The sequence below is a fragment of the Camarhynchus parvulus genome, chromosome 21 (genome assembly GCF_901933205.1).
Source record: "Camarhynchus parvulus chromosome 21, STF_HiC, whole genome shotgun sequence".
NCBI lineage: Eukaryota > Metazoa > Chordata > Aves > Passeriformes > Thraupidae > Camarhynchus > Camarhynchus parvulus.
The window spans coordinates 7835111-7850772 of NC_044591.1; the positions used below are offsets into that span (position 1 = coordinate 7835111).

Genomic DNA, 15662 nt, shown 5'->3' on the forward strand with positions numbered 1-15662 from the left:
ATGTGTATATAACTTATAAAGAGCAAACCCCTCAGCAATGCCAGTATTTAAACTCCAATTGGAAATATCTGGAAATCCAAATTCCTCTGGATTTACTCAAAAGGAGGAAGGAGAATTTGCCTAATAGCTACATTTCTAATTTAACCCCTTGATTAATTAGCTACATTTCCAACTCAACCCATTGATTCATTAGTTGTATTTCTAACTTAAGCCCTTGATTAATTAGCTACATTTTTAATTTAACCCCTAGATTCATTAGCTACATTCCTAACTTAACCCCTTGATAAATTAGCTACATTTCTAACTTAACCCTTGATTAATTACTTGAATTTTTAATTTAACCCTGTGATTAATTCGCTGTAATTCTAATTTAACCCCTTAATTATTTAGCTTACATTCCTAACTTAACTCGCTGATTCATTAGCTACATTTCTAATTTAACTCCTTGATTCATTATCGACATTCCTAACTTAATCCATTGATTCATTAGCTTATATTCCTAATTTAACCCCTTGATAAATTAGCTACATTTCCAACATAACCCCTTGATTAATTAACTACATTTCCAACAACTCATTGATTAATTAGCTACATTTGCAATGTAACCCCATGACTCATTAGCTACATTTCCAAATTAACCTCTTGATTAATTAGCTACATTTCCAATTTACCCCCTTGACTCCAAGCCCCCTGACCTGCACTGTCTGGTGGAGGTGCACGGCCACCACCTTCTTCATGCAGTCCTTGATCATCTGTGATGTGAAGAAGTTGGTTTCCCCTTTCTTGTCCACGGTGATCTTCCTGTAGTCCTCCAGCAGGATGGGGCAGATGGCCTTGGTGGGGTGGGTCATGTAGATGGGGCCATCATAGCCAACCATCTCACTGAAATAGGGCAGGGCCCCACAGTGGTCCAGGTGGAAGTGGCTGCAAAAAAAAATAAAACACAAAAAACCCCAAAATGGTTGCACAGAATTCAGTTTGGGTGGCTCCCAGATCTTCTCAAGAAGGAAAATGCAGGTAAAATATGAGGGGTGGGCTTGGGATGGCACAAAAAGAGGTGGGAGAAGGAAGGAACCTCACCTGATGATAACACAGTCCAGGAAATCAGTCAGCCTGCCATTCTGGGTGATGTAGGAGAAGTCAGGGAAGCGCCTCTGCAGCCGGGGGAAAACAGGAGATCCAGCAGGAATGCACCAGTGATCCAAAAACAGGGAGGGAATGGGACAGTGGGACTCTGGGAATGTATTGAGCTCTCTTCAGGCAGCACCAGCATCAGTGATCCAAAAAACATGGAGGGAATGGGACAATGGGACATGGGGAATGAGCTGGGGCTTCTACAGGCAACACCAGCATCACTGATGCAACAGAAAACAGAGGGAATGGGACATTGGGAATGTGCTGAGGCCTCTCCAGGCAGCACCAGCATCAGTGATCCAAAAAAACAGAGGGAATGGGACAATGGGACACTGGGAATGTGCTGATCCTTTTCCAATAACACCAGCATCAGTGATCCAACAAAAATGGAGGGAATGGGATATTGGGAATGTGCTGAGCCCTCTCCAGGCAGTTTTTGCGTGCAGGGAGAGGCAGAAAAGAGGGCACAAACAGAAACTGACCCTTTCATAAATAAATCATTTTATCTCCCAAATAAAACAGGAGCTGATCACACCCTGGCTCTGAAGCACAAAGCCCCAAAAGCTTTCCTGTCACAGCACATTTGCTGCTTGAGCTAAATCCTACAGAGTATCTGTGCCATTATTCCTTTCCTGCTGGGTCAGGGAAGCCAAAATCAGGAGTCTCCTTCTCTCCCCCTGGAGCAGCAGAAATGTGGTGAGGATCCCACCTGGAATGAGCTGCCCCAAAGCTTAGGACAGGATTCCTGCTCACAGGAAACCCAGAGAGTCCAACCCCAGCTGCATTTGCAGCTGCATTAATAAACATTATTAATAAACATTTCCCCAAGTCCACAAGCCAGGGAAAGCAGGGCTGATATTTCATGGAACACTTGAGGAGAAGGGAGATTTTGGAAGGGGAAAGAGCAGCTCTGCCCCAGCCCAGCCCCAGCAGGGGCTGATGGAGGAGCCCAGGGGTGCAGGAGGGACAGAAGGGAGGACAGGAGCTGGCCCAGGGGACACTCACATCATCGTTGTAGCCCATGTGCATCCCACAGTCCAGCATCACATTCTTGCCAGCGATGGACACCAGGATGCAGCTCCTGCCCACGTCCTGGCCAGCACCTGGACACCAGAAAAACCATCAGTAAACACCAGGAGAACATCACAAAATATCAGCAAAATATCAGTAAAACATCAGCAAAACACCACCAGCAAAATAACAGTAAACATCAGGAAAACATCATCAAAACACCACCAGTAAAACACCAGGAAAACATCACAAAATACCAGTAAACATCAGGAAAACATCACAAAATACCAGCAAAATACCAGTAAAATATCAGCAAAACACCAGGAAAACAGCAGGAGAACATCACAAAACAACAGCAAAATACCAGTAAAAATCAGGAAAACATCACCAGCAAAATACCAATAAAACCCCAGTAAAACACCAGGAAAACACTAGGAAATCATCACAAAACACTAGCGAAACACCATCAGCGAAATACCAGCAAAGCACCAGGAAAATATCAGCAAAACACCAATAAAACAGCACCAGGAGAATACCAACAATACCCCAACAAAACACCAGGAAAGCATCACAAAACACCAGCAAAATACCAGTAAAACATTGGAAGAACACCAATAAAGCATCACCAGCAAAATACCAATAAAACGCCAATAAAGCACCAGGAAAACAGCAGAAAAACACCACCAGCAAAATACCAGCAAAACATCAGCAAAATACCAGTAAAATATTGACAAAACACCAGTAAAACATCAATAAAATGTCAGCAAAATGCCAGTAAAATACCAGCAAAACACCAATAAAACACCAGTAAGACACTGGTAAAACACCTCTGGGAAAAGCTGCAATTCTTTCAAAATAAAAGCAAGTGAAGGTCTGCACAGACTTCCTGCAACTGCAGTTTCAGGGAAGAGAGAAGAATCCTTCATCTGGCAAGGATCAGAACTCCTTCTCCAGCTGCTCTGCCCTCGTTAAGCCTCATTAAGTTAAACCCAAACCAAGGCTGAAAACTATCCAGGAGGATAAAGCAGATCTGCTGCTCAGTACATCCTCTGCCCTCTCACAACAAAACACATTAAAAAAGATTAAACAGGGAAAAACGAGAAATATTTTCTTCCTGTGGCTCTTTAGCACTGTAGAGAATTAATGCTCCACAACAACACAGTACCTATACAAGAATAACTTAATTAATCCTGATTAATTAATCCAAACAGTTATAACAGTCACTGGAAAAACCAAGGGAGGGCAGAGAGGAATCACATGAGGGATTCCAAATATGAGCCTCAATTCCCCCTAGGGTTTCAGTGTTTGCATTTCAAGGCCATTTTAGGCCGGACTTACCCAAGGGGGTGACTTTGATCTCGGGCATTTTTACCCCACTCCAAGTCCCAAACCCGCACAGAAAATTAGTCCAGAAGCAGATGCGAGAGGGGCACAACGAGAGAGGATTTCGTTGGTTTTACTGGCACCATTTCAATTTTTTCCAGGATTCGGCCGAAGACTCGAGCAGAGCCCAAACTTTTTCCTGAGGCGAAACAGAAAACACGGGTGAGGTGATAAACAACAACCTGCGGGAAAGCGGCCCCGTTTGGCTGCGATACCCACCACCGCTGCTGAGAGCCGGGAAAACACGTGTAGAAACACAGAAAAACGGGCAAAAAAAGCACAAAACCACAAAAAAATAACACAAAAAACCCGCACAAAACTCCGCAAATTCACCCAGGCCCGGCCGCAGCCCCGGCGCCTCCTCGGCGCCTGCGCCGCCCCGCGCGGATTGGCCGAGCTGCAATGACGTCCGCGAAGCGGATTGGCCCGCGGGGCGCGGCGGGTGACGGACGCGGCCCTGATTGGCCGAGCGGGCGGTGCGGGATGCGGAAGGAGGAGGAGAAGGAAGGGGAGGGGGAGGCGGCGGCGGCGGCGCCGCGGCGCGATGGCGGCGGCGGCGGCCGCGGCCCCGTTCAGCCTCAGGGAGGTCCTGGACGCCTTCCGCAGGTGCGTGACGGAGCAGCGGGAGGTGCTGCTGGAGCCCTACCTGAGCGGCTGGCGGGGGCTCATCCGGTGAGTGCCCGGCAGCGAGCGGGGGGGCTGTGGGCAGAAGGATGCAGTGACCGGGCAGGGAGCGACGGCTTCCTACTGAAGTGTGTTTGGGCTTCTCTTTTCACCCTTCAGATGCTTTTTATCTTCTCTTTTCACTCCTCAGATACTTTTTGTCTTCTCTTTTCACCCCTGATGGAGCTTTTGCTTTCTCTTCTCACCCCTCAGGGAGCTTTTGCTTTCTCTTTTCACCCTTCGGATGCTTTTTGCCATCTCTTTTCACCCCTCAGGCGATTCTTTGGGCTCTCTTTTTCCCCCTCAGGTACTTTCTGGCTTCTCTTCCCACCCCCCAGATGCTTTTTATCTTCTCTTTCCCCCCCTCAGATGCTTTTTGGCTTTGCTTTTCACCCCGAGGTGTTTTGGGGTCGTCTTTTCACCCCTCAGATGTTTTTTTGGCCGGGGTTCGGCAGGGCTCTCTTTTTCCCCCTCAGGCTATTCTTTGGGCTCTCTTTTCCCCCCTCAGGTACTTTCTACAATCTCTTTTCACCCCGAAATGTTTTGGAGTTCTCTTTTCGCCCCTCAGGTGCTTTTTGGGTTCTCTCTTCATCATGGAGGTGTTTTGGGGTTGTTTTTTTCACCCCTCTGGTATTTTTTTCACTTCTGTCCCCATCCCTCGCCCACCTAACGCACCACCTCCCTCTTCCCCTCAGCTTCCTGCAGAGCCTGGGCGCCGTCTTCTCCTTCATCTCCAAGGACGCCGTGGCCAAGGTGGCTCTGCTGGAAGGTCACCAGCAGCAGCACGGCTTCGTGTCGCTGCAGTCGCTGGTGCAGCACGAGCTGGCGGCGGGGCCGGCGGCGCTGCGGGCCCGCTCCGATTCCGGCTGCCGCACGGTGCTGCGGCTGCACCGCGCCCTGCGCTGGCTGCAGCTGTTCCTGGAGGGGCTGCGCTCGGGGGAGCCGCGCACCTCCGTGCTCTGCACCGACGCCTACAACGCCTCGCTGGCCCAGCACCACCCCTGGGTTGTCCGCAAGGCGGCCACCGTGGCCTTCTGCGCGCTGCCCTCCCGGGATGCCTTCCTGGAGATCATGAACGTGGGCTCGCAAGAGGAGGCCGTGGCCATGCTGGGAGAGGCCATCCCCTACATCGGAGATGTCTACAGCATCACCCAGGAGCTCTTCACGCAGCACAAGCTGCTCGACCTGCCCTGATGGCTGAAAATGACATTTTTGCACAAGCAACACACTCTGTCCGTGGTTATTTCCACTTTTTCTTTCCAGCCCGGAGGTGGAAAGTTGGCCAAACTATCCCACTTTATAAACGTGGACCATTAATTTTTTCACGTTTCTCAGTTCTTACCTTACATCTCTAAAGTTAGAAAAAAATTCCACATTAGGATGAGCTGCTAAGAGATTTATTTTTTTAATTCCCGCCTTACAGCATCACCCAGGAGCTCTTCGCTCAGCACAAGCTGCTCAACCTGCCCTGATGGCTGAAAATGACATTTTTGCACAAGCAACACACTCTGTCCGTGGTTATTTCCATTTTTTCATTCCAGCCTGGAGCTGAGGATTTGACAAAATTATTCCATATTATAAACATGGACCGGTTATTTTTTTACATCTCTCAGTTCTATTCTTACATCTCTAAAGTTAAAAAACAATTCCACATTAGGTTGAGCTGCTAAGGGATTGATTTTTTTTCTATTCCTAGCATACAGCATCACCCAGGAGCTCTTTGCTCAGCACAAGCTGCTCGGCCTGCCCTGATGGCTGAAAATGACATTTTTGCACAAGCAACACACTCTGTCCATGGTTATTTCCACTTTTCTTTCCAGCCTGGAGCTGAGGAATTGGCAAAACAAGTCCATATTATAAATGTGGACCAGTTCTTTTCTTACATCTGTACAGTTAGAAAAAAAATTCCATATTAGGTTGAGCTGCTAAGGGATTTTTTTTTAATTCCCACACCTTACAGCATGAGCCAGGAGCTCTTTCTGCAGCACAAGCTGCTCCACCCAACCTGCCAGGATGAGCCCAGAGTGAAAATAACATTTTTGCACATTTATTATTTGGTTATTTCCACTTTTCTGTCCATTTATTATTTGGTTATTTCCACTTTTTCTTTCCAGCCTGGACCTGAGGAGTTGGCCGAGTCATTCCACTTTATAAACATGGAATAGTTTTTTTTTACACCTTTTTTTTTACATCTCTACAATTAGAAAAAAAAAATCCACATTAGGAGGAGCTGTGCAGAGTTAGAAAAATAATTCCACATTAGGATGAGCTGCTAAGGGATTGAAGTTCTGAATTTTTTTATTCCTAGCAAAGCTGGAAACGGTTTTTCTTTTCAAGCCCAAGTGCAGCAGCTTGTGTGCATTTACAGCAATATTTGTGGCCTTGTGTGGCAGCACAAATTGGAGCTGTGGTGTCTGAGCTCATTCCCACACTTTGATTTGTACAAAAATCCCACCTGGAGGATTTCATGCTGAGCAATGCCCTGGGGAAATGCCCTTTCCTTGCTACTGTGGGAGCTGCAGGAAATGGGGGTGGAAGGAGGAGAAAATTGTTCCACCCAGCAGCACCTTCCCCTGTGCCCCTTCCCTGTTCAATCCATGATTTTTGCACTTGGGATGTGCAGCAAATTTTAATTTCTGCTGCACAATCCCCTCTGTCCAGCTCAGAGCTGTTTGCTTCTGAGTTGCGTTCTTGTGTGTTTATTTTTAATTTTTATCAATGTGTTCAATGCCTACAAAAAGGATTTTTCTGCCTCTCTGGGGCAGGAAATCCACACTTGTACTGTAAATCACTGCTTTGGGAGCTTCTGCCAAACCCCTGGAGGAGCCAGAGGTGTCAGGTGGGATTTTCTGAGCTTTGGGAGCTGGAGAAGCCCTGCAGGGTTATTGCAGGGATCAATCCTGCAGCTGATTGTCTCTTTCTGCCCTAATGGACCACTGAAAAATTCAGGAAATCACAATTACCTCATGGAGACTGGACTCACTGCACATTAAATGATGTGAATAATGTGGTTTTTGAGGAGTGTCCTTTGTGGGATCACACTCGGGGGGCCCAACACCATTTACAGAAAACCTACTCAGATTTTGTTTCCCTGGAAAAATCTGTTTCATTTCCCTGGAGATCAGGCCAGCTGATACTTCACCAGTGCAGTGAATTAAATACCTTCAACTAAATCAAATAATGTGTGTCAAGGGAAAAAAAATGGGTTTAAATCTCTAGAAATGATGGTATGACCACAAGAAAATTTTTTTCTCCCTTGTCACACTCATTGTAATTATTCTTAAGAGATAAATATTAATATTTATAATTACCATTGCTAATATTGAAGATGAACTTGCCCAAAATTCAGAATTGTGTTTAGAACTTATTTTTTAAAGTTTTATAGTTAAACTGACACTTAAATAGTCCAGGAAAGGGAAAGGATTCTTAAAGAAATGTCAGTATGAGCATACCTGGAAAACACAGCTGCAGCTGGTGCATTCCTGTATGTAGGTCTCTAAATCTGCTTTTCTTCCTGCAAGGAAAATATTCCAGCCTTGGAGCAGCACTGGCAGCAAAAGCAGTTTTCTGATATAGAAAATGCAGGAAATTGAACTTTCCATTCAGAGCTGTCCTAAAATCCAACAATAAAATACAGTAATAAAACCTAAATTACCATGCTATGAACTCAGATTTAAGTTTTTAAACTGAAATTAATATTCTAGTTCAGTGTGAGGGAAAGATAAATAGATCAGCCAGTAACAACTTCCTAAAAAATATCAGTAGAGCTGAGGGACAGCAAGGCTGTGACCCAGGAATGGCCTCTCCAGGTAAATTCCTGCCCTGCCCTCAGGAAGATTTGGTTATTTCCATGATGAGGTGTATTTAAAATTTAAATAATTAAAGGATAATTTAATTTTTTAAAATGGAACGTAATAAATAAATAAATAAATAAAAATAAATTACTGTTGTGTAAATCATTTACCAGAATCAGAGTGGGGCACCTGAGTTTTGTCGCCTCTGCCAGAGGAGCCCAAATTTCCACAGCTGTGCCAATGAATTTGTAAATAACTCTGAGTAAAAGCTACTCAGTAAAGGAAATCAGGATGAGGGCAGTGGTTTTTTCTTAGAGACTATTTGATTATTATCCACTAAAGTGAATTTAATGCATTTTGCCAAACAAATTCCTCCCCATCACTTCAACCCCTCTGAGCTCTATTTAAAGAGACTTCCCAGGACCATCTGAGCCTGGATTTCCTAGATTTCCCCCAAAATGCAGGTGGTGCTGGGGCTGTGGCTGTGCCTGGGCTCTGCCTGGGCTGCCCCTCTGAGCCCCTGGTGTCTCTCAGCCCAGCTCAGGAGGCCTGGGGATTTTGTCCTGGGGGGTTTGTTCCCCTTTGGGAAGGACACCCTGAACCTGGCAGATCGCTCTGAGCCCACCCTGCTGCTCTGTGACAGGTAAGGGCTGGGACTGGGGCAAAAAGGGAAAATACGGGATGGGATGGAGGAGAGCTGGAGCACTGGGACATCAACAGGTCCCAAAATGGAAATGGGTTTGTGGTTTTTTGGTCCTGACAAGCTTTGGTCTCACCTTGATGAAAGGTTTTAGCGGCACCGGCTTCCTTAGGGTTTGAAACAAACACTTAAGTTGTAAATAAATCAGTTAAACTGAATAAAACAGTTACATTGTAAATGAATCAGTTAAATTGAATCAGTTAAATTGTAAATGAATCAGTTAAATTGAATCACATTGTAAATGAATCAGTTAAATTGGAGCAAACACATAGTAAATTACTCAAACAGTTAAATTGTAAATGAATCAGTTAAATTGAATCAAACAGTTAAATTGCAAAATAATCCAACGCCTAAATATATAAACAAATGTAGAAATACAGGTATAAAAATAAGTTATGTTAATAAAAGAAGTATATAAAAATATAAACATGAAAAATGGATAAAAAGAAGTTATTCTAATAAAATAATTCTATAAAAATATCTATAAAATCTGTTATGCTAATAATATAATTATATAAAAATGTATAAAAATAAGTTATGCTAATAAAATAATTCTATAAAAATATGTATAAAATGTTATGCTATTAAAATAATTATTTTAAAATATCTATAAAAATCAGTTATGCTAATAAAATAATTAAATTAAAATATCTATAAAAATCAGTTATGCTAATAAAATATCTAATAAAAAAGTAGCTTTTCCTACATGAAGAAGCCCAGTCCCAGCTGCAGCACAGGTCCTGTCCCTGCTGTCCCCAGGTTATTCACGGACGGGCTGATCTGGGCTCTGGCCATGAGGTTTGCCATCGAGCAGATCAACAACAGCAGCTGGCTGCTGCCAGGGGTCACCCTGGGCTATGACATGTGTGACACCTGCTTTGAGCCCCTGGTGGCCCTTCAGCCCAGCCTCCTCTTCCTCACCCGCAATGGCACCAGGGCCATCGGGGTCCTGTGTGACTACAGCGAGTACCAGCCCCGCGTCACCGCCGTCATCGGGCCCCACAAATCCGACCTGTGCCTGCTCACGGCCAAGCTCTTCAGCTCCTTCCTCATCCCACAGGTAAAACCTCTCTGCAGGAGCAGGATTCTCCCTCGTAGGTAATGAAACAAACTCCAGAACTGACGTTTTGTGTGAATGTCTAACCCTCTAAACACTCCTTGTAATTTCCTTTTCTTATCAAATTTCTTCTAGTAATTTAATAAGTTTACAGAAATTTCTTAAATAATAATGTAAATTTCTTATAGAAATTTCTCAAGTCAATTTCTTGCTCAACAGCTCCGAGATGCATCCAAGAATCCTTTCCAAGATTTTTAAGAATTTTTCCATTCAATGTTGTATTTTTCATAAGGTTTTAATAAACTTTTGGAATTCTTTGTGAGGATCTTTCCCCCCCAGGTGAGCTACGGTGCCAGCAGCGAGACCTTGAGCAACACGGAGCTCTACCCGTCCTTCTACCGCACGGTGCCCAGCGACAAGAACCTGGTGGAGGCCGTGGTGCTGCTCCTCAACCACTTTGGCTGGAACTGGGTGGCCACGGTGGCCAGCGATGATGAGTATGGCCGGGGAGCCCAGGCGCTCTTCCTCAGCATGGCTGGCACCAACAGCATCTGCATCGCCTTCGAGGGGCTCATCCCCACCGAGCTGGCTGAGCCTGACGCCACCAAGCAGCTGGAGAACACAATTAAATTAATTAACAGCACCAAAGTCAACGTGATCGTGCTGTTTGCTCACAGCGTGCCAGCCCAGGCCCTGCTGCAGCACAGCCTGGCCATGGGGCTGGGCAAGAAGGTCTGGCTGGGCAGCGAGGCCTGGCTGCTGTCGGACATCGCCACCTCTGTCCCCAACATCCAGAGGGTGGGGACAGTGCTGGGCTTTGTCATGAGGACGGGGACAGTGCCAGGCTTCCAGGAGTTCGTGGCTGAGCTGTTCAGCTCTGTGGCTCAGGAGGAGTTCTGCCGGCGCTCCCGGGAGCTCAGCGGGCTGCAGGACGCCGAGGTGTTGGACATGCACTGCCGGCAGTGTGGCAATGTCACCCTCAGGGACATCTGGCCCATGCTGGGGGTGACACCGGTGCAGCCCGTGCATGTGGCCGTGTACAGCGTGGCCCATGCACTGCACAGGGCTCTGGGCTGCACCTCCAAAGGGTGTCCCAAAACACCTGTCAGGTCCTGGCAGGTGAGTGGCACCATTGAGGCAGAAATGGCACAAATTCACTCCAAGGCTGGTTTGCAGGATAGTCCCTTTCAAGTTTAATATGAAAATCCTCTCTTTCATAGATTTGACACATTCTACTTGATTGGCTAATTAACAAGAACATCTTTCTCACAAACAGTCCTTGAGAAGAACAGACAAACAGAGTAGGAAAACAGCACCTGCAGGTTGTTTATATAACAAGTTATCGTTGTTTTTCTACAACTCCCTAAAAAGTCTCACAAATCCACTGTGAGAAAACAAAGTTTTCTCGCTTTCTGACCAGGCTGTTGCCCCACAGGTGAGGGCAGATCTGAGGGACAAACAGCCAATTTTTGTCACCTCACAGCCAGGTTGGCACAATCTTAGCCCACCTAAGGCACAGCTGATGTCAGCTGGCAGAACTGTCACCTCCAAACAAGAACTGGACCAAATTCCATTTTGATTTCATTTCCTCCCCAGCTGCTGCACTTCATGAACACCCTCCCCTTTGAGGTGAACGGGCAGAGCTTCAGGTTTGATCAATTCCATGGCACAAACACGGGCTACAAACTGATCCTCTGGGCCTGGAGGGATGGCACTGTCACCTACCTGCCCGTGGGGGACTACGACCAGTCCCTGTACGTCCGGACGTCCCAGATCCAGTTCCACACCCCAGACAAGAAGGTAAAAATGGCACATTCCTTCCTTCTGATCAGTTCCTTCTGATCAGTTCCTTCCATCAGTTCCTTCTGATCAGTTCCTTCTGATATCTTGGAGATTTGTTCATCCTGGCTGATGTTCACTCCTGCCCTTTGCCAGGAGCCCACATCCGAGTGCTTCAGGCGCTGCCAACCAGGGCAATTCAGAAGAATAAAAGGATTCAACCTCTGCTGCTATGACTGCACAGACTGCTCAGAAAACACCTTCTGGAGCAGCACAGGTGAGCTCTGGGCAACTGAAAGGCTTTAAGTGGATCATTCTGTCTCCAGGCTGAGGTGGGGATGAGCTGGGAGCTCTCCTCCCTGTCCTGCTCCTCACTGGGACCTGCCCCTGTTGGGCCCAGAGGGAAGGAAAACGAGGACAACATTTATGTTTTATCTGCAGAGCTTGGAGAGAGGGCTAGGATGGAATTCTGGGGGCATGGGTAGAAGAGAGGCTGGGGGAAGGAAACAGAGGCAAGAAACACAAGGATCCTTCAGAGATGAGGGTGGAAGAGCAGAGGCTGAACTACCACAAACTCTGGACATCCAACACACCTTGGAGCGAGGGGAAACACCACCCAAACCACCACCAGATCCCTGTGTGATCTTCCCCCAGGGGTGGCAGGTCCCTATTGGAATATTTACCAATATATCTGGATGGGAGGTGCCTGAGCTTGTCTGGCCCTTGGTGCTGAACCAAACAGCAGCAACTGTGGTGTTTCACCCCAGACACTTTTGGTCAGCTGGACGTGTGGTGTGTCTCCCCAGAGACAATTTTGGCTAACTGGAGACACTTTTCACCCCAAGAACACTTTTGGGCGGCTGGATGTGTGGTGTTTCACCCCAGAGACACTTATGGCTGCCTGGAGACACTTCTTTTTTCACCCCAAACGCCACATCAGTGGTGATACCCATCAGGACATCTTCAGGGGAGGGGCCTGAGTTCTGGGGGGGTTGAAATCCCACCTCAACAGGTCTCCAGCGCTGATCAGTCTCTCTTTGCAGACAGCACCAGCTGCTCCCCGTGCCCACAGCACCAGTGGGCTCCTGCCCGCAGCACGCGCTGCCACGACCGCGCCGAGCGGTTCCTGTCCTGGGATGAACCCCTGGCCATGGCCCTGCTGACCCTGGTGGCCCTCACTGCAGCCCTGAGCTGTGGGGCAGCCCTGCTGTTCCTGCAGCACCTGCACAGCCCCCTGGTGCAGCTGGCAGGAGGTGCCAGGAGCCTCCTGGCCCTGCTCTGGCTGCTGCTGCAGAGCCTCAGCTGCTGCCTGCACGTGGGCAGGCCCAGCGCGGCGCTGTGCCCGCTGCAGCAGCTCTGCTACGCCCTGTGCCTCAATGGCTGCCTCTCCTGCCTGCTGCCCAAGGCCCTGGAGATCACCCTGGTGACAGAATTCCCCCGCTGTGCCCCCAGGCTGCTGCACTGGGTGACCCACGGCAGGGCCTGGCTGGTGGTGGCCGTGTCCATCCTCACCCAGGTGTTGCTCTGCTGGTGCCACCTCCACCTGGGCCCTGATTACCTGGTGGCTGACTACGAATCCCTGCCCAGGGAGGTGCTGCTGGTGTGTGGCACCCAGTCCTGGGCTGCTTTTGCCCTCCTGCATGGCTACAACAGCTGCCTGGCCTTCGTCTGCTTCCTGTGCACCTTCATGGTGCAGACCCCAGGCAGGAGGTACAACGTGGCCAGGGGCATCACCTTTGCCACCTTCATCTATTTCATCGTCTGGATTTTCTTCCTGGTGATTTTTGCCACGCTCAGGACGGTGCTCAGGGCTGTCACCCAGATCTGCACCATCCTGGCCACCACCCTGGGCATTTTGGGCAGTTACTTTGTGCCCAAGTGCTACATCTTGGTGCTCAGGCCTGATCTGAACACGAGGGATTATTGCCAGAACCTCTCTGAGGAGCAGCCAGAGGAGGACAGACAATAAACCACTCCCTGTGGCACCTGCTCCTCACAAAGGCTGGATTTTAAGGAGAAAATCCTGTTTATGAGCACTTTGTGGCCCCAGGAACAATCACATCTGAATTAGAGTTGTGAAAGCACAGGGCTCACAAGTCCATCCTCTCCATCCTCTCTGAAAACACATTTCAGCCCCAAAAAGGAGCAAAATTAGGTTCAGTTAATGGAAGAACCTCCAGAAATTATATTTTACACCAATCTCGCAAGTCTGGCAGTGTGAGTCACCAACAGCACTTCCCTCTAAACACTTCTGGTAATTTCCTTTTCTTATTAATTAACAGCTCCTGAGATGGATCCAGGAATCCTTCCCCAAGCCTTGTCAGAATAATACAATAATTCTAATATATCAAATATATCCAATAAAGCAGGAGAAAAAGAACATTCTGGCAGGTGCCAGCAGTGCTGTGTGGGACACAGAGGGGGCATTTCCCATTCAAATCCCAGCTCAGTCCATTTGTGTTCCATGAAAATCAGGGACAGGCTCATGGAAATGAGCTCTGTGCAAATCTCACCCTCCAAAGGCACAGCAGGGAGCTTCCTCCCCGCCCAAAACCAGGCAAAATTCACCCAAAACTTCACATTTTTGCCAGGCAGTATCCAGTCAATACCCAGTCACATCACCAAGGTTTTTCTTTGCCCCACTCATGTTGACAAGGAATTATTCTGCTCTTTTATTCCTTAAAAGTTTTTCCATTTCTGCTCTTTTATTCCCTAGATTAAAAATTTTCCATCTCTCCACTGTGTGTTACTGGATTTTAAGCAGTCCAGCTCAATTAAGGAATTTGTAAATTAATCTAAACCAGTGAATATTTTCATTCTAAAAAAAAAAAAAAAAAGAACTTTTTGGTGCATGGCAAAGTTATTTGTCCCCAATTTTTGTGATCACCTCCATCTAAAATTATTCCTCAGCGTGATTTAAAAAACCAAAACTCTGACCTGGAGCCTGGAGTTCTTGTTCCTGGAGCCTGCAGGAATTCTTCACAACCACCTGAAATTCTCAGTATTCTTCCTCCAGGGCTGTGGTTCCATAGCAGAGAAACATTAAATAACTTTTGATCATCATTCCAGAAATAGGGAAAGGAAAAAATCTGATTTAACTCCACCAGGCCCTGCAGGAAAAGGCTGTCCAAAATTCTGATCATTTAAGATTCACTTAAATTCTGAGCATTTAATGTTCACCTAAATTCTGATCATTTAAGATTCACTTAAATTCTGACCATTTAAGATTCACTTAAATTCTGACAATTTAATATTCACTTAAATTCTGACCATTTAATATGCACTTAAATTCTGAGCATTTAATATTCACCTAAATTCTGATCCTTTAATATTCACTTAAATTCCAACAATTTAATATTCACCTAAATTCTGACCATTTAATATTCACTTAAATTCTGGCCATTTAATATTCACCTAAATTCTGACCATTTAATATGAATTTAAATTCTGATTATTTCATGTCGTCCTCACTGGAAAATGCTGGGATTTATGGTATTTAAATGCTGTTTCACTCTCCCCTTGCTGTGTGATCTGTACCAGCTGGGAAGAGGGAATCTGCCTCACCAAGCTGTGCTTGTTCTTTTTATTTAAGCTGGAAAATTAGAATAATTGAGACTGGAAAAACCTTCAAATCTCAAGTCCAGCTGAGCCTCCAGGCTGTCCTGACAAACCCAAGGCTCAGCAGTGTTTACAAAGGGTGTCCCAGTGATTCTTGATTCTGCTGGAGAGTCCAAAAATTGGCAAGATTTAGAAAATAATGAAATACTGCAAAGAACTGAACACATACACTGTGGTTATCACATAAAATTAAAAGCTTTTTAGTGTTTAAAATAGCATTTACACATAAGCAGCTATATATTAACTATACAGACACTTGGGTTTTAATACAATATCTACAAAAAGAATTCAATTATGCAATAGACATTTAACAGGAACAGTGCAGTCCATGCTAATAAGAGGTCACTCTTGGAGTAGAACCAGTTCTAGGATAGGTGATAGTCTGGGTTTTCATTATTTAAAATCATGTAACTTTGTTCCTCTACTGTACATAAAATTCTTTACATGTATTTCTAATCACTGATTAGAATTAATAATTTTAAGTAAATTTTATTACAATCCAGTTAAATGCAAAACAAAAAAA

General features: G+C 46.1%; 3 protein-coding genes across 4 annotated transcripts in view; 2 read left to right on the forward strand and 1 right to left on the reverse strand.

Annotated features, from left to right (window-relative positions):
* The window catches only part of INTS11 (integrator complex subunit 11), a 13914-nt gene extending 10021 nt beyond the window's left edge, over positions 1-3893 (reverse strand). For both annotated transcript variants that reach the window (XM_030963949.1, XM_030963948.1), the window contains exons 1-5: positions 3748-3893; positions 3484-3667; positions 2140-2237; positions 1081-1154; positions 696-924 (exon numbers count right to left, since the gene is read on the reverse strand). In XM_030963949.1, the coding sequence (XP_030819809.1) occupies positions 696-924; positions 1081-1154; positions 2140-2237; positions 3484-3511 (429 nt within the window). In that variant the 5' untranslated portion in view covers positions 3512-3667; positions 3748-3893. The remainder of the gene's footprint in view (positions 1-695; positions 925-1080; positions 1155-2139; positions 2238-3483; positions 3668-3747) is intronic.
* A 169-nt stretch (positions 3894-4062) lies between these two features.
* On the forward strand, positions 4063-8096 carry CPTP (ceramide-1-phosphate transfer protein). The gene is made up of 2 exons (XM_030963822.1): positions 4063-4200; positions 4887-8096. Exons 1-2 carry the CDS (start codon positions 4073-4075, stop codon positions 5383-5385), a joined length of 627 nt encoding a protein of 208 aa, XP_030819682.1. The 5' UTR covers positions 4063-4072; the 3' UTR covers positions 5386-8096.
* Positions 8097-8395: 299 nt separating this feature from the next.
* On the forward strand, positions 8396-13490 carry TAS1R3 (taste 1 receptor member 3). The gene is made up of 6 exons (XM_030963910.1): positions 8396-8628; positions 9445-9745; positions 10082-10861; positions 11339-11542; positions 11678-11798; positions 12565-13490. The coding sequence occupies exons 1-6, from the start codon at positions 8444-8446 to the stop codon at positions 13488-13490; spliced, it is 2517 nt and encodes an 838-aa protein (XP_030819770.1). The 5' UTR covers positions 8396-8443.
* The last annotated feature ends 2172 nt before the right edge of the window (positions 13491-15662 follow it).